General features: G+C 44.0%; 1 protein-coding gene across 2 annotated transcripts in view; it reads right to left on the reverse strand.

Annotated features, from left to right (window-relative positions):
• Positions 1-407: 407 nt before the first annotated feature.
• Positions 408-19,091, reverse strand: part of LOC135503848 (transcription factor E3-like) — a 49,904-nt gene continuing 31,220 nt past the window's right edge. The window contains exons 6-10 of one of the 2 annotated variants that reach the window (XM_064922014.1): positions 14,212-14,335; positions 8,953-9,009; positions 8,757-8,832; positions 6,129-6,276; positions 408-5,178 (exon numbers count right to left, since the gene is read on the reverse strand). In XM_064922014.1, the coding sequence (XP_064778086.1) occupies positions 4,735-5,178; positions 6,129-6,276; positions 8,757-8,832; positions 8,953-9,009; positions 14,212-14,335 (849 nt within the window). In that variant the 3' untranslated portion in view covers positions 408-4,734. Of the gene's footprint in view, positions 5,179-6,128; positions 6,298-8,756; positions 8,833-8,952; positions 9,010-14,211; positions 14,336-19,091 lie in introns of both variants that reach the window. The other variant, XM_064922013.1, reaches the window with a different exon arrangement.

Raw genomic sequence — 19,091 nt, forward strand, 5'->3', positions numbered from 1 at the left:
TTTGAAATATTCAATAAATGTCGTTCCACTTCATAATTGTGTCACACTTGTTGTTGATTCTTCACAAAAAAATACAGTTTTATATCTTTATGTTTGAAGCCTGAAATGTGGCAAAAGGTTGCAAAGTTCAAGGGGGCCGAATACTTTCGCAAGGCACTGTGTAACTGTACTAGAATTTCATTTTAGCTTTATTGAACTAGGCACGTCAATTAAGAACAAATTCTTATTTTCAATGACAGCCTCGGAACAGTGGGTTCAGAACAACAGATTTGAACCTTGTCAGCTTGAGGGTTTGAACTTGCAACCTTTCGGTTACTAGTCCAACACTCTAACCACTAGGCTACCCTGCTGCTCCATTTAAGAATGCTTAAAGTAGTCAGCAAAAAGGAAAAGGAAAATATCAGATATCGGTATTGGCCAAAAAATGTAATATCGGTGCATCACTAATCGGTAGATACAGCTACAAGTGGAGACAGATTACATCAAATATCGGTATGTACAGATACAAGTGGAGACAGATTAGATCAAATATCGGTATGTACAGCTACAACAGGAGAGAGATTAGATCAAATATCGGTATGTACAGCTACAACAGGAGAGAGATTAGATCAAATATCGGTATGTACAGCTACAACAGGAGAAAGATTCCAGGTGAATAAAAATTGTAATCTACAACTTGTAAAACAACTTGTTTCCTCTACAAAATCAAAGCAGACTCATCATGTTATGTAGAAGTCATCAGTGTGGCCACATACAGCCAGTGTTCAAACCTGTGGTTATTTGTAGCTCAGGTTGGTTGAGCATGGCTCTTGTAATGCCAGGGTTGTAGGTTCAATGTTTTTTATTTTTTTATTTTACCTTTATTTTACTAGGAAAGTCAGTAGGCTACCCTGCCGCCCCTACACTCTAACCACTAGGCTACCCTGCCACCTCTACACTCTAACCACTAGGCTACCCTGCCACCTCTACACTCTAACCACTAGGCTACCCTGCCACCTCTACACTCTAACCACTAGGCTACCTGCCTCCTCTACACTCTAACCACTAGGCTACCTGCCTCCTCTACACTCTAACCACTAGGCTCCCTGCCTCCTCTACACTCTAACCACTAGGCTACCCTGCCGCCTCTACACTCTAACCACTAGGCTACCCTGCCGCCCCTACACTCTAACCACTAGGCTACCCTGCCACCTCTACACTCTAACCACTAGGCTACCCTGCCGCCCCTACACTCTAACCACTAGGCTACCTGCCTCCCCTACACTCTAACCACTAGGCTACCCTGCCGCCCCATGTCTGGGACCACCCATACGTAAAATATATATACACACAGGTGACAAAGAAACGTGGCATATTATTATCTATTATACAAGCATTAGCCTGGATTGCAACCTGAAACCAGTGTTAAGCATCTGTTATAATATGAATGGCAGCTGAAAGAAACCTTTTGTTATTGTAAGGTGCATCCTTTTAGCAGTTTAAATGATCCTATCACCTCATCCCTGGAAATAAAAATCCCAGGAAAACTAGTTGCTGCTTTCGCAACGGCTAATAAATACCAATACCAAATACCTTACATCAAATTTAAAACATCTAGCCTGGTCCCAGATTGCTTTGTGCCGTTTTGCTACTTTACACAGCACAAACAAACAGACCTGGAACCAGGCTATATAGAATGTCAGCCTTTAAAAAAAAAATCACAACACAACAGACCTGGTTCTTATTCCATTATTGTCGCGTCCCATGTGTTTACACCGTATACAGTACCAGTCCAATAGGTTTGGACAGCTGTCATCAAGGCAAACCAGAGGCTACTTTGAGGAATCTCAAATATAAAAATATATTTTGATTTGTTTAACACGTTTTGTTGGGGGGGTTACTACATGATTCCATATGTGTTATTTCATAGTTTTGATGTCTTCACTATTATTCTACAATGTAGAAAATTGTAAAAAAAGAAAAAGAAAAAAAAGTAGGTGTTCTAAAACTGTTGTCTGGTAATGTAGATACATGGGGCGTATAAGCACTCATAACACCTTTATAAGTGCTTATAACAGCCAAACTACTGCAGTTTAGTGACTGACAGTAGGGTTAGGGGTCAATTCCATTTTCAATCTGTAAAATCTAAGAAGAGAATGAAAAAATGGAATTCATGAATAAAAAAATAAAAAACATTCTCATTACATTCTGTTCGTTTTTTCTTTTTTTCAACTCATTGAACTGAATTGACCCCAGCCAGGCCAGGAACAGGAAGTGATGAAGTTCAGGGTTAGTTTACTCTTAACTGTCTTGTTGTTGAAGACAACAGAACATTGGGTCTACAAACACAGTAACTGTTTAGTCTACTATATGGCTGGCTGCTCAGACTGGTTTTCCTGTGGGACTCTTTAGAAGCATACGACTGCACATGTCTACCAATGAAAAGTGCTGCACTATCATGTATCCCAAATGGCACCGTATTTCCTCTATACTGCACTCCAGTAGTATCCAGAGGTGCACCATGTAGGGAATAGGTTGCTATTTGGGATACACAGACAGTTAATCTTGCTGTTTCAACACAGAATAATGCCATCCCTTTTTGTTTTGCAGAGTTTCACAAATGCTGAGGTCTCATCATACATACATACAAATAATGTTTTTTAATTGAATAATTGTGGCTTTCTGAACACACCATCTGTTGTTTCATTGAAACAATATTCCCCAACTCCTGTTTCCTTTTCTATGATAAAGACCAGGGATGGACAACTCCTGAAAATAACAGACATAAAAATAGCTTCATGTATATTTAACGTGTTTCATCTACTCTCACATAGTCTGCAATTCATTTTGACCCCTTTTTTAAGGATTTTTGGAATCTTCCTGCCAGGATTTCTGGAACCTTCCTGACAGGATTTCTGGAACCTTCCTGACAGGAATTCTGGAACCTTTCTGACAGGAATTCTGGAACCTTCCTGACAGGATTTCTGGAACCTTTCTGACAGGAATTCTGGAACCTTCCTGACAGGATTTCTGGAAACTTCCTGCCAGGATTTCTGGAACCTTTCTGACAGGAATTCTGGAACCTTCCTGACAGGAATTCTGGAACCAGCCTGACAGGAATTCTGGAACCTTACTGACAGGATTTCTGGAAAACCTGGGGACTGGAGTTTTGCAAATCCTCGACTAAACTAAGACCTTTGACCACGACTCTGTGATTGATGGACGGGGCCATGCATAGTATGTGGAGGCTCCACCCCAGTCCTCTGATAGGCCTTAAGTCGTGTTCCAGGTGAACTACATTGCAGACTGACTGATCTACAATTAACCTTGTGTCTTAAACAATTACTAGGAGCTAGGGTCTAGGAGCTAGGGTCTAGGAGCTAGGGTCTAGGAGCTAGGGTCTAGGAGCTAGGGTCTAGGAGCCAGGGTCTAGGAGCCGGGGTCTAGGAGCTGGGGTCTAGGAGCCAGGGTCTAGGAGCTAGGGTCTAGGAGCCAGGGTCTAGGAGCTAGGGTCTAGAAGCTAGGGTCTAGGAGCCAGGGTCTAGGGGTAGGGTCTAGGAGCCAGGGTCTAGGAGCCAGGGTCTAGGAGCCAGGGTCTAGAAGCTAGGGTCTAGGAGCCAGGGTCTAGGAGCCAGGGTCTAGGGTCTAGGAGCTAGGGTCTAGGAGCTAGGGTCTAGGAGCCAGGGTCTAGGAGCCAGGGTCTAGGAGCCAGGGTCTAGGGTCTAGGAGCCAGGGTCTAGGAGCCAGGGTCTAGGAGCCAGGGTCTAGGAGCCAGGGTCTAGGAGCCAGGGTCTAGGGTCTAGGAGCCAGGGTCTAGGGTCTAGGAGCCAGGGTCTAGGAGCCAGGGTCTAGGGTCTAGGGTCTAGGAGTCAGGGTCTAGGAGCCAGGGTCTAGGAGCCAGGGTCTAGGGTCTAGGAGCTAGGGTCTAGGAGCCAGGGTCTAGGGTCTAGGAGCCAGGGTCTAGGAGCCAGGGTCTAAAAGTTAGGAGCCAGGGTCTAGGGAAGGGTCTCCCAAACTCGGTCCTCAGGATCCTAAGGAAAGCACGTTTTGGTTTTTGCCCTGGCACTACACAGTGGAATGAAATACTAATTTAACCATAACGCTTTGATCATTTGAATCAGTGTAGTGTTAGGGCACAAACCAAAACGTGCATCCCATTGGGATCCCGAGGACCGAGTTTGGGAAATGCTGGTCTAGGGGTTGGTTTTGGACTCAGCCCAGTCACAGGCTTTCCTCCATGCATGAAGCTGCTCCTGCCTAGCAGTGTAAGAGGTCCTTTAACTCAGTCACAAGTCCTCCTCCATGCTGAAGCTGCTCCTGCCTAGCAGTGTAAGGGGTCCTTTAACTCAGTCACAAGTCCTCCTCCATGCTGAAGCTGCTCCTGCCTAGCAGTGTAAGGGGTCCTTTAACTCAGTCACAAGTCCTCCTCCATGCTGAAGCTGCTCCTGCCTAGCAGTGTAAGGGGTAGGGTCCTTTAACTCAGTCACAAGTCCTCCTCCATGCTGAAGCTGCTCCTGCCTAGCAGTGTAAGGGGTCCTTTAACTCAGTCACAAGTCCTCCTCCATGCTGAAGCTGCTCCTGCCTAGCAGTGTAAGGGGTAGGGTCCTTTAACTCAGTCACAAGTCCTCCTCCATGCTGAAGCTGCTCCTGCCTAGCAGTGTAAGGGGTAGGGTCCTTTAACTCAGTCACAAGTCCTCCTCCATGCATGAAGCTGCTCTTGCCTAGCAGTGTAAGGGGTAGGGTCCTTTAACTCAGTCACAAGTCCTCCTCCATGCTGAAGCTGCTCCTGCGGCTGGAGGTCTTGGAGACTCCTGGGGAAATGGAGGAGAGCAGGGGCTCTCGGACCCACACCGGGGACATCCCTATCCCCCCATGCTCCATCAAGATGTCCCCAAGACCCATGTCCGGTAGCAGGGAGGAGTGGAAGGCTGCGGCAGAAGGGTCGTCCAGCTCAGAGAAGCCCAGAGGAGAAGCCATGTTCATCAGGCCAACCGGTGAGGCCGAGGGGGGTGGAGACAGAAGGGAGGGGGAGGTGGCCTGAAGGCCTGGGCCACCACTCAGGGAGAGGAGGGTCTTGGAGAGGGCGTCGCCCGTGCTGGGGTCCAGGGATTGTGATAGGCTGAGGTGTGAGGAGGAGGAGCCCTGGGAGGAGGAGGCGGGGGTGGAGAGGCCGTGGAGGCAGGCCTGCATCTCTAGCTCCTGTAGAGAGATACAACAACGGTCGACACTTCAGTTTAGTTCATGAGACCATTTTTAAAACAATTTGCTTCACGCCTAAGAACAGCCCTTAGCTGTGCATTACTCATGATAATGCATAGATTCTCATGCCTTAATGCTTAATTAATGTACAGTAGAAATAGTAGAGGCCCTAGCACACTGCCCTGGGGGACGCCACAGATTATTGATTTCGCCTGAGACAATTTATTTCTAGCACTTCCAAAGAAACAAGATCATTCCAACATCACACGTAAGTAACAACCAGCCTTCCTTGTAGCATACTGATTGACTACCAGCCTTTCTTGTAGCATACTGATTGACTACCAGCCTTTATTGTAGCATACTGATTGACTACCAGCCTTTCTTGTAGCATACTGATTGACTACCAGCCTTTCTTGTAGCATACTGATTGACTACCAGCCTTTCTTGTAGCATACTGATTGACTACCAGCCTTTCTTGTAGCATACTGATTGACTACCAGCCTTTATTGTAGCATACTGATTGACTACCAGCCTTTCTTGTAGCATACTGATTGACTACCAGCCTTTCTTGTAGCATACTGATTGACTACCAGCCTTTCTTGTAGCATACTGATTGACTACCAGCCTTTCTTGTAGCATACTGATTGACTACCAGCCTTTCTTGTAGCATACTGATTGACTACCAGCCTTTCTTGTAGCATACTGATTGACTACCAGCCTTTCTTGTAGCATACTGATTGACTACCAGCCTTTATTGTAGCATACTGATTGACTACCAGCCTTTCTTGTAGCATACTGATTGACTACCAGCCTTTCTTGTAGCATACTGATTGACTACCAGCCTTTCTTGTAGCATACTGATTGACTACCAGCCTTTCTTGTAGCATACTGATTGACTACCAGCCTTTCTTGTAGCATACTGATTGCCTGTTTGACTTTATTGCCCTAACCTGTATACGTAGCAGTAGGCTGCGGTTGCTGTGCTCCAGTTTCCTCTGTCTGGTCTCCACCTCCTTGGCTCTCTGCTGCTCCTTCTGCAGCCTCCTAATGTAGTCCACAGACGCCTTCAGGATGGTGCCCTTGTTCCAACGCGTCTCCCTGTCTCCGTAGCAGGGGGGTCAGTGAGGAGAAAGGAACAGCGGCATGATTAGATATTATGTTGTAGCAGGGGGGTCAGTGAGGAGAAAGGAACAGCGGCATGATTAGATACTATGTTGTAGCGGGGGGGTCAGTGAGGAGAAAGGAACAGCGGCATGATTAGATACTATGTTGTAGCAGGTGGGGTCAGTGAGGAGAAAGGAACAGCGGCATGATTAGATACTATGTTGTAGCAGGGGTGGTCAGTGAGGAGAAAGGAACAGCGGCATGATTAGATACTATGTTGTAGCAGGGGGGGTCAGTGAGGAGAAAGGAACAGCGGCATGATTAGATACTATGTTGTAGCGGGGGGGGGGGTCAGTGAGGAGAAAGGAACAGCGGCATGATTAGATACTATGTTGTAGCAGGTGGGGGTCAGTGAGGAGAAAGGAACAGCGGCATGATTAGATACTATGTTGTAGAAGGTGGGGGTCAGTGAGGAGAAAGGAACAGCGGCATGATTAGATACTATGTTGTAGCAGGGGGGGTCAGTGAGGAGAAAGGAACAGCGGCATGATTAGATACTATGTTGTAGCAGGGGGGTCAGTGAGGAGAAAGGAACAGCGGCATGATTAGATACTATGTTGTAGCAGGGGGGTCAGTGAGGAGAAAGGAACAGCGGCATGATTAGATACTATGTTGTAGCAGGGGGGTCAGTGAGGAGAAAGGAACAGCGGCATGATTAGATACTATGTTGTAGCAGGGGGGGTCAGTGAGGAGAAAGGAACAGCGGCATGATTAGATACTATGTTGTAGCAGGGGGGGTCAGTGAGGAGAAAGGAACAGCGACATGATTAGATACTATGTTGTAGCAGGGGGGGTCAGTGAGGAGAAAGGAACAGCGGCATGATTAGATACTATGTTGTAGCAGGGGGGGTCAGTGAGGAGAAAGGAACAGCGGCATGATTAGATACTATGTTGTAGTGGGGGGGGTCAGTGAGGAGAAAGGAACAGCGGCATGATTAGATACTATGTTGTAGCGGGGGGGGGGGTCAGTGGGGAGAAAGGAACAGCGGCATGATTTGATACTATGTTGTAGCAGGGGGGGTCAGTGAGGAGAAAGGAACAGCGGCATGATTAGATACTATGTTGTAGCAGGGGGGGTCAGTGAGGAGAAAGGAACAGCGGCATGATTAGATACTATGTTGTAGCAGGGGGGGTCAGTGAGGAGAAAGGAACAGCGAGGTGATGAAATACGAACAGTAGCGGGGGGGGGGGGGGCATTGAGGAGAATGGCACAGTGACGTTGCAGTTAACGGTTTAAGCACCTATAGGTAATCTATATAGGTTGTTCAATCTACAGTCTGTCATGATTGAATAATCATGCACTTGAGAACGGCAAATGTGTTATCTGCTATAAGTAATTTCTGTCCATAGGAACTCACAGGTCACTAGGTTTGGGTAAGTAAGGGTCAGGGGTCATTTCTGTCCATCGGGTTCTATGGAGATCGAATCCCCGAGCTGACAAGGTCAAAAAATCTGTCATTCTGCCCCTGAACAAGGCAGTTAACCCACTGTTCCCCTGAACAAGGCAGTTAACCCACTGTTCCCCTGAACAAGGCATTGAACCCACTGTTCCTAGGCCATCACTGTAAATAAGAATATGTTCTTATTAACTAACTTGCCTAGTTTAAAAAGAAGTTAATCACTCAACGGACATTATGAAAGCTTAACCAAGTTTAATTCTTCTCAGAAGATCAATACAGCTGCATTTGACAAAAAATAATTTCACACAAACACTGATATTTAGCCGTACCTTAGAGGCTGAGTCTCCTCCTACCCATCTGTACAAACATCGTTCTTTACTGCGAGACAGGACACTAGTGATTACGGGCCATAAACTTTTATTCCTCCCTTAAGGTGACGGGTCCCTAGATTTGGGTTAGGGTAACTAAAGGTTAGGGTTCATTTCTGTCCATAGGAACTCACGGGTCACTAGATTTGGGTTAGGGTAACTAAAGGTTAGGGTTCATGTCGGTCCATAGGAACTCACGGGTCACTAGATTTGGGTTAGGGTAACTAAAGGTTAGGGTTCATGTCGGTCCATAGGAACTCACGGGTCACTAGATTTGGGTTAGGGTAACTAAAGGTTAGGGTTCATTTCTGTCCATAGGAACTCACGGGTCACTAGATTTGGGTTAGGGTAACTAAAGGTTAGGGTTCATGTCGGTCCATAGGAACTCACGGGTCACTAGATTTGGGTTAGGGTAACTAAAGGTTAGGGTTCATTTCGGTCCATAGGAACTCACGGGTCACTAGATTTGGGTTAGGGTAACTAAAGGTTAGGGTTCATTTCGGTCCATAGGAACTCACGGGTCACTAGATTTGGGTTAGGGTAACTAAAGGTTAGGGTTCATTTCTGTCCATAGGAACTCACGGGTCATTAGATTTGGGTTAGGGTAACTAAAGGTTAGGGTTCATTTCTGTCCATAGGAACTCACGGGTCACTAGATTTGGGAATGAGAGCTCCCAGTTCCTTGATGCGATCGTTGATGTTGAACCTCCTCCGTCTCTCAACTAGGAGAAGAACCGTGACATGTCAACATCATCACCAAGGTGCTGTTAAAAATGTCAGACATAGTGAAATACATTTAACATACAGGTACCCACGGCAGTAAAGTATTAGTCTATACTCACTCTGGTTATGATTGTCCTTTTTCTGTCGCTCCTTCATCATAGCTTTAGCCTCCACCACTAGAAGATACATTTAACATTGGAAGTTAATGATGAAGACATCTTGAAGCATAAAATACAAAGAGAAAAACATTTTTTTTGTAAAAATACAAATTCATGAATTCGTTACTTTATGCATGTTTAGAATGTTTAAAATAACAAAAACATGCAAGTCATATAGACATGTAACAGATGGTGTAGTACTGGTGATATTATATAGATACTGAGTGGACAAAACATTAGGAACACCCCCCCCCTATACCCGGATACACCTGGTCAGTCTATGTCAGTGCCAGTCAAGTTGAAAAAAGGCCACGTCCAAATGAAGAGCCCCTTGGATGAGTGAGGAAACGAATCGATTTGGCTCCCGAGTGGCGCAGCGGTCTAAGGCACTGCATCTCAGTGCTAGAGGCATCAGACACCCTGGTTCAAATCCAGGCTGTATCACAACCGGCCGTGATTGGGAGTCCTAATGGAGCGGCGCACGGTAGGGAGTGTAGAGGCGGCAGGTAGCCTAGTGGTTAGAGTGTAGAGGTGGCAGGTAGCCTAGTGGTTAGAGTGTAGAGGTGGCAGGTAGCCTAGTGGTTAGAGTGTAGTCTGAGGTCGTGAGAGCATGTTTTCATCAAGGATTTCTCTGTACAGTCCCTGCCGCTGAAAAACATCCACACAGCATAATGCTGCCACCTCCATGCTTCACCATAGGGATGGTACCAGGTTTCTAGGAAGAGTCTTGGTGGTTCCAAACTTCTTCCATTAGAGAATGATGAGGCCACTGTATTCTTGGAGAGCTTCAATGCTGCGGAAATGTTTTGGCACCCTTCCCCAGATCTGTGCCTCGGCACAATCCTGTCTCGGACAATTGCTTGGACCTCATGGCTTGGTTTTTGCTCTGACATGCACTGTCAACTGTGGGACCTTATATAGACAGGTTTTATGCCTTTCCAAATCATGTCCAATCAATTGAATTTACCACAGGTGAACTCCAATCAAGTTGTAGAAACATCTCAAGGATTATCAATGGAAACAGGATGCACCTGAGCTCAATTTCTAGTCTCATGGCAAAAGCTCTGAATACTTACCTAAATACCGTATTCGTTTTTATTTTTAATACATTTGCAAACATTTCTAAAACACTTTTTTTTCACTTTGTCATTATGTGGTATTGTGTTTGATTGACAAGGGAAAACCTTAATTGAATCAATTTTAGAACAAGGCTGTAATGAACAAAATGTGGAAAAAGTCAACCGGTCTGAATTCTTTCCAAATGCAGCCCTTTGGCAGCGTTATCAGAAAGCACAGCATTTGATTTCCACAGCTACGCAGGCGATACACACCTATACATTTATGTGAGGACAGATGGTGGGAGACAGGAAGCAAGTACAGGGAGTAAACATTTAATGAATAACGTACATGAACCGAAACAAGGACAGCGTCTGGATAAGGGAAATATAACAACATTAATGAAGAAACTGAGGAACTGACAGATAAGCAAATGCTGGTGTTACGGATACAGGTATCCTGTGGGTGTTATTTTCTCTCCTTCTCCCCTCACAGATGAAAATCATCACTCCCCAATCAGTCACCAATCAATCAGAAGACACACCTCAGCTCAGCTCCTTTTCCTGCCCCCCCCCCCCCATTACCGTGTGTTTACTAATAAACCCTGAGTTTGATGGTAGATTTCAGTTGTCGTGGTTATTTCGTTCTCATTTGTACTTTGTCACTATTATAAATTACATGAGTTATGTTTACGGGTCTCGTTACCATCTCCCCTAGACTGTCGGGCCAAAAGGGATTCGTAACAGCGGGGAAGAAACTGAGGAACTGACAGATAAGCAATCAATAAGGTAATACGAGTCCAAGTGAGTCCCCATGAAGCGCTGATACGCGTAAGGATGGTGACAGGTGTGCGTAATGATGCCAGACCACCCTAGGGCGCCAGAGACGGGGAGTGGGAGCAGGCATGACACATTTCTGTGTCACCAGAGGATTTTTTTAGCTCCATGGATAAATTATTAGACTTAAAATAGATTTAAAATACTTGGATGGGCTCACCACTTCCTCCAGCTAAATGAAGACAACACCGAAGGAAAGGCAGAGAGAGAGAATCTGGCCGCATATTTTAATTCACAGGCAATAAAGATTAAACACCAGGTCAAAAAAACATACGTGTTTTTTTAGATTCTGAACTCAATTTCAAATCAGTATATTAGGATGAGCTTTTTCCCACCTGAGGAACAATGCCAAGGTTTCTCTCTCAGGCTGATACAGAGAGACTCATCCATGCTTTTATTACAAGCAGGCTTGACTACTGTAATGCTCTCCTGTCTGGTCTACCCAAGAAAGCCATTGGTCAACTGAATAGCATACAGAATGCTGCAGCACGCGTACTGACCCAAGACCTGACAGAGAGCACACATCACACTGGTGTTAAGTTCTCTGCACTGCCTGCCCGTGAGTTTTAGCATTCATTTGAAAGATTCTTCTATTGGTTTTTAAATCGATTGTTCACCCCAACACATGTCAGACATGCTTTAAGTTCCTCAGGTCCTCTGGCCTTTTAACTATCCCAAAGCCTAGGACCAAGAGGCACGGAGAGACAGCCTTTTAACTATCCCAAAGCCTAGGACCAAGAGGCATGGAGAGACAGCCTTTTAACTATCCCAAAGCCCAGGACCAAGAGGCATGGAGAGACAGCCTTTAGTTACTATGCCCCCAGCCTCTAGTTACTATGCCCCCAGCCTTTAGTTACCATTCTCCCAGTCTTTAGTTACTATGCCCCCAGCCTCTAGTTACTATGCCCCCAGCCTCTAGTTGCTATGCCCCCAGCCTTTAGTTACTATGCCCCCAGTCTCTAGTTACTATGCCCCCAGCCTTTAGTTACTATGCCCCCAGCCTTTAGTTACTATGCCCCCAGCCTTTAGTTACTATGCCCCCAGCCTTTAGTTACTATGCCCCCAGCCTTTAGTTACTATGCCCCCAGCCTTTAGTTACTATGCCCCCAGCCTTTAGTTACTATGCCCCCAGCCTTTAGTTACTATGCCCCCAGTCTCTAGTTACTATGCCCCCAGCCTTTAGTTACTATGCCCCCAGCCTTTAGTTACTATGCCCCCAGCCTTTGTTACTATGCCCCCAGCCTTTAGTTACTATGCCCCCAGCCTTTAGTTACTATGCCCCCAGCCTTTAGTTACTCTGCCCCCAGCCTTTAGTTACTATGCCCCCAGCCTTTAGTTACTATGCCCCCAGCCTTTGTTACTATGCCCCCAGACTTTAGTTACTATGCCCCCAGCCTTTAGTTACTATGCCCCCAGCCTTTAGTTACTATGCCCCCAGCATTTAGTTACTATGCCCCCAGCCTTTGTTACTATGCCCCCAGTCTCTAGTTACTATGCCCCCAGTCTCTAGTTACTATGCCCCCAGCCTTTAGTTACTATGCCCCCAGCCTTTAGTTACTATGCCCCCAGCCTTTAGTTACTATGCCCCCAGCCTTTAGTTACTATGCCCCCAGCCTTTAGTTACTATGCCCCCAGCCTCTAGTTACTATGCCCCCAGCCTTTAGTTACTATGCCCCCAGCCTTTAGTTACTATGCCCCCAGCCTTTAGTTACTATGCCCCCAGCCTCTAGTTACTATGCCCCCAGCCTCTAGTTACTATGCCCCCAGCCTTTAGTTACTATGCCCCCAGCCTCTAGTTACTATGCCCCCAGCCTCTAGTTACTATGCCCCCAGCCTTTAGTTACTATGCCCCCAGCCTCTAGTTACTATGCCCCCAGCCTTTAGTTACTATGCCCCCCAGCCTTTAGTTACTATGCCACAGCCTCTAGTTACTATGCCCCCAGCCTTTAGTTACTATGCCCCCAGCCTCTAGTTACTATGCCCCCAGCCTCTAGTTACTATGCCCCCAGCCTTTAGTTACTATGCCCCCAGCCTTTAGTTACTATGCCCCCAGCCTTTAGTTACTATGCCCCCAGCCTTTAGTTATTATGTCCCCAGCCTCTAGTTACTATGCCCCCAGTCTCTAGTTACTATGCCCCCAGCCTTTAGTTACTATGTCCCCAGCCTCTAGTTACTATGTCCCCAGCCTTTAGTTATTATGTCCCCAGCCTTTAGTTACTATGCCCCCAGCCTTTAGTTATTATGCCCCCTGCCAGAGAACCTGAGGGGGCTGAAACTGTGGACATGTTTAAAAGAGATCTTAAAACACACCTTTTTAACTTTGCTTTTCCTTTTTTATCCTCTTGTGTTTATTGTGTAGTAAATATTTCGTTTTTTTCTTCTTCATTTTTTTTTTATTTTTTTTTTTTCCTGTTAAGCACATGGTCTGAAAGCATCCCATGTCTCAAATGTGCTGTATAAATAAAGCTTGATTTGATGTTATGGAAAGAGCAGGTGTTCGTTCCTATTGTTTCGTACACTCAGTCTATATTACCAGAGATGAACTAGGAAGAGGGATTAACTGAGCGGAAGGCTGAGGCAGAGGTTTATAATGAGAAACATGACTATGGCTCTAAGGCTGAGGCAGAGGTTTATAATGAGAAACATATAGACGAGGACTGATAGTTCTAGTTGTGACTGACTGACTGGACAGGGGAAGTCTGGGTGAGCAATGCTGAGTAAGAACTTTAAAAAGAGAGAAAAATAGAGAGAGAGAGAATGAGAGCGAGAGAGCAAGATGGGGGAGGGAGAGAGATACAGAAAGACAGAAACAGAGCGAGAGACCGAGTAAGAGAGCGACAGAGACAGAAAGAGAGTAAGAGAGACAGAGTAAGAGAGAGAGAGACAGAGTAAGAGGGCGACAGAGACAGAAAGAGAGTAAGAGAGACAGAGTAAGAGAGAGAGAGAGACAGAGTAAGAGAGCGAGAGACAGAGTAAGAGAGCGACAGAGACAGAAAGAGAGAGTAAGAGAGAGAGAGACAGCGTAAGAGAGCGACAGGCAGAAAGTTGAGAGACAGAGTAAGAGAGCGACAGAGACAGAAAGAGAGTAAGAGAGACAGAGTAAGAGAGAGAGAGAGACAGAGTAAGAGAGAGAGAGACAGCGTAAGAGAGCGACAGGCAGAAAGTTGAGAGACGGGGAGAAATAGAGAGATAGAGAGACAGTTCAGAAACAGCTAAGGATTGAGTGTGATTTAGAGACCAGGCAGACAAGAGACAGATAGAGACAGATAGAGATATGAGCGAGAGGGGGCACTGAAGGACAAAGGTGACTGAGAGAGCAATTATTTACCGGTGCTGGTTAACTCAGTCTTGACGGTGTGCAGGTCAGCAGGACAGGAGTTGGACACGGTGATGTTAGGAGCAGCCATCCCTCCACTGCTGAACACATCCAGCATGTTCACTGACACCGGCAGCTGCATACAACAACAACAACACTCATAAGGTGTAAACAACAACAATACTCATAAGGTGTAAACAACAACAACACTCATAAGGTGTAAACAACAACAACACTCATAAGGTGTAAACAACAACACTCCTAAGGTGAAAACAACAACAACAACAACACTCATAAGGTGTAAACAACAACAACACTCATAAGGTGTAAACAACAACAACACTCCTAAGGTGTAAACAACAACACTCCTAAGGTGAAAACAACAACAACAACAACACTCATAAGGTGTAAACAACAACAACACTCATAAGGTGTAAACAACAACAACACTCATAAGGTGTAAACAACAACACGCCTAAGGCGAAAACAACAACAACAACAACACTCATAAGGTGTAAACAACAACAACACTCATAAGGTGTAAACAACAACAACAACACTCATAAGGTGTAAACAACAACAACCACTCATAAGGTGTAAACAACAACAACCACTCATAAGGTGTAAACAACAACAACCACCACTCATAAGGTGTAAACAACAACAACAACAACCACTCATAAGGTGTAAACGACAACAACCACTCATAAGGTGTAAACAACAACAACAACAACACTCTTAAGGTGTAAACAACAACAACACTCATAAGGTGTAAACAACAACAACACTCATAAGGTGAAAACAACAACAACAACACTCCTAAGGTGTAAACAACAACAACACTCATAAGGTGTAAACAACAACAACACTCCTAAGGTGTAAACAACAACGACAACCACTCATAAGGTGTAAACAACAACAACAACACTCTTAAGGTGTAAACAACAACAACAACACTCTTAAGGTGTAAACAACAAAAACAACAACACTCATAAGGTGTAAACAACAACAACAACACTCTTAAGGTGTAAACAACAAAAACAACAACACTCATAAGGTGTAAACAACAACAACACTCATAAGGTGTAAACAACAACAACAACAACCACTCATAAGGTGTAAACAACAACAACCACTCATAAGGTGTAAACAACAACAACACTCATAAGGTGTAAACAACAACAACAACACTCATAAGGTGTAAACAACAACAACAACACTCATAAGGTGTAAACAACAAGGATACAACAGCTTTTGGAGGTCATCAACAACTTCCCAAATGTACAACTCGGTCTACTTCCTCCCTCATCCAATCAGAAGGCTTCAGCAGTAACAACAGAATGTGCTTTGATGTCAGAAGTCTCGAAGCCTCAACATATTAAAACATAAACTCCTAACTCCTAACTAACATAACTGATAACTTCCCCGGAACGTTGATCATGTGAATTCCAGACTCCGTCTTAATGTCTACATATCAGACGAGGTTCGGGTTGCAAAATTCTGGTATCTTTCCTCAAATTCCCCTGGTTCTGCAGAAATCCTGGTTGGAAAAAATATTCCTGGAATCAGGAGGGAATAAAGAGGAAATCTGGAACCATCCAACCAGGATTTCTGGGAAAAAAATAAAAAACAGAATTTTGGGGGGGAATGTTACTGGACTTTTTTTTGCAACCCTAGCCAAGGTATAACACGGTCATGATCTCTCACCTCTCTCTCTGCCCAGTGGACAGGCTTCAACCTCTAATCAAATAGATACTCTACATTATATCCATCCAAAACAGCACAACCAGAAAGCAACCACTGACCGGTATAAATCACTAAATATACAAACAAAATAACAGTAAATCTGAAAAGACAGAAGGAAAAACTACAAACTCAACTCTCAATGGGAGTCATAGAAAAAAAACCCATGGATGGACATGACACAAATCTTTAAATATACCTATGTTCCTTTAAAACTCCTTCCTCTTTGCCCATTGTCCCCACTGTGGCCATGCTTACAGAGTATTAACATACCATAGAAAAAAACATTCAAATAAATCAATGTAGAAAACATAGAAGACAGGCATTTTAATAAATACTGTGTTTAATAAATACTGTGCTTAATAAATACTGTGCTTAATAAATACTGTGTTTAATAAATACTGTGCTTAATAAATACTGTGTTTAATAAATACTGTGTTTAATAAATACTGTGCTTAATAAATACTGTGTTTAATAAATACTGTGTTTAATAAATACTGTGTTTAATAAATACTGTGTTTAATAAATACTGTGTTTAATAAATACTGTGTTTAATAAATACTGTGTTTAATAAATACTGTGTTTAATAAATAATGTGTTTAATAAATACTGTGTTTAATAAATACTGTGTTTAATAAATACTGTGTCATTCAGCAGACGCCTTTATCCTGAGCGACTTACAGTCACGCGTGTGAACATCATAATGTAAGGGCTGGTGCTGGACATGATGAATATGAAGCTGAACAATGGAGAAGTGTCCCTTTAACAGGCAGAGTGTGTTAACAGTTGAACAGGCTCCGTGCAGAGTGTGTTAACAGTTGAACAGGCTCCGTGCAGAGTGTGTTAACAGTTTAACAGGCACCGTGCAGAGTGTGTTAACAGTTTAACAGGCTCCGTGCAGAGTGTGTTAACAGTTTAACAGGCTCCGTGCAGAGTGTGTTAACAGTTTAACAGGCTCCGTGCAGAGTGTGTTAACAGTTTAACAGGCACCGTGCAGAGTGTGTTAACAGTTTAACAGGCTCCGTGCAGAGTGTGTTAACAGTTTAACAGGCACCGTGCAGAGTGTGTTAACAGTTTAACAGGCACCGTGCAGAGTGTGTTAACAGTTTAACAGGCTCCGTGCAGAGTGTGTTAACAGTTTAACAGGCTCCGTGCAGAGTGTGTTAACAGTTTAACAGGCTCCGTGCAGAGTGTGTTAACAGTTTAACAGGCACCGTGCAGAGTGTGTTAACAGTTTAACAGGCTCCGTGCAGAGTGTGTTAACAGTTTAACAGGCTCCGTGCAGAGTGTGTTAACAGTTTAACAGGCTCCGTGCAGAGTGTGTTAACAGTTTAACAGGCACCGTGCAGAGTGTGTTAACAGTTTAACAGGCTCCGTGCAGAGTGTGTTAACAGTTTAACAGGCTCCGTGCAGTGTGTTAACAGTTTAACAGGCTCCGTGCAGAGTGTGTTAACAGCTTAACAGGCTCCGTGCAGAGTGTGTTAACAGTTTAACAGGCACCGTGCAGAGTGTGTTAACAGTTTAACAGGCTCCGTGCAGAGTGTGTTAACAGCTTAACAGGCTCCGTGCAGAGTGTGTTAACAGTTTAACAGGCACCGTGCAGAGTGTGTTAACAGTTGAACAGGCTCCGTGCAGAGTGTGTTAACAGTTTAACAGGCACCGTGCAGAGTGTGTTAACAGTTTAACAGGCTCCGTGCAGAGTGTGTTAACAGTTTAACAGGCTCCGTGCAGAGTGTGTTAACAGTTTAACAGGCTCCGTGCAGAGTGTGTTAACAGTTTAACAGGCTCCGTGCAGAGTGTGTTAACAGTTTAACAGGCACCGTGCAGAGTGTGTTAACAGTTTAACAGGCTCCGTGCAGAGTGTGTTAACAGTTTAACAGGCACCGTGCAGAGTGTGTTAACAGTTTAACAGGCTCCGTGCAGAGTGTGTTAACAGTTTAACAGGCTCCGTGCAGAGTGTGTTAACAGTTTAACAGGCACCGTGCAGAGTGTGTTAACAGTTTAACAGGCACCGTGCAGAGTGTGTTAACAGTTTAACAGGCTCCGTGCAGAGTGTGTTAACAGTTTAACAGGCTCCGTGCAGAGTGTGTTAACAGTTTAACAGGCTCCGTGCAGAGTGTGTTAACAGTTTAACAGGCTCCGTGCAGAGTGTGTTAACAGTTTAACAGGCTCCGTGCAGAGTGTGTTAACAGTTTAACAGGCTCCGTGCCTGTCAATATGACCAACACTATTTACTATTCACAACAGGATCAACAGAATACAGTAATAACCACGTTGTTAGCATGTCTATATCTCAGCTTCATTAACAGAATACAGTAATAAGCACGTTGTTAGCATGTCTATATCTCAGCTTCATTAACAGAATACAGTAATATCCAAGTTGTTAGCATGTCTATATCTCAGCTTCATTAACAGAATACAGTAATATCCAAGTTGTTAGCATGACTATATCTCAGTTTCATTAACAGAATACAGTAATAACCAAGTTGTTAGCATGTCTATATCTCAGTTTCATTAACAGAATACAGTAATAACCAAGTTGTTAGCATGTCTATATCTCAGTTTCATTAACAGAATACAGTAATAACCATGTTGTTAGCATGTCTATATCTCAGCTTCATTAACAGAATACAGTAATATCCAAGTTGTTAGCATGTCTATATCTCAGTTTCATTAACAGAATACAGTAATAACCAAGTTGTTAGCATGTCTATATCTCAGTTTCATTAACAGAATACAGTAATAACCAAGTTGTTAGCATGTCTATATCTCAGTTTCATTAACAGAATACAGTAATATCCAAGTTGTTAGCATGTCTATATCTCCGTTTCATTAACAGAATACAGTAATAACCAAGTTGTTAGCATGTCTATATCTCAGCTTCATTAACAGAATACAGTAATAAGCACGTTGTTAGCATGTCTATATCTCAGCTTCAAGTTAAGATAGACCCTGTAGACAGCTACAATGTCAAAATCAATTCAGTGAGAATGTAAAACCTAAACAAATCCAAACAAACTAAAAAAAAATTATTTATTTATCTCAACTAACTACAAATTCCACAGAACAACAATACTTTAGTTTACCTCAATCATCTTGTTTATTTTGTTATCATCATGCTGCTGCTGCTCCTGCAGAACAACCAGTAT

This window comes from Oncorhynchus masou, chromosome 18 (assembly GCF_036934945.1).
Source record: "Oncorhynchus masou masou isolate Uvic2021 chromosome 18, UVic_Omas_1.1, whole genome shotgun sequence".
Taxonomy (NCBI): domain Eukaryota; kingdom Metazoa; phylum Chordata; class Actinopteri; order Salmoniformes; family Salmonidae; genus Oncorhynchus; species Oncorhynchus masou.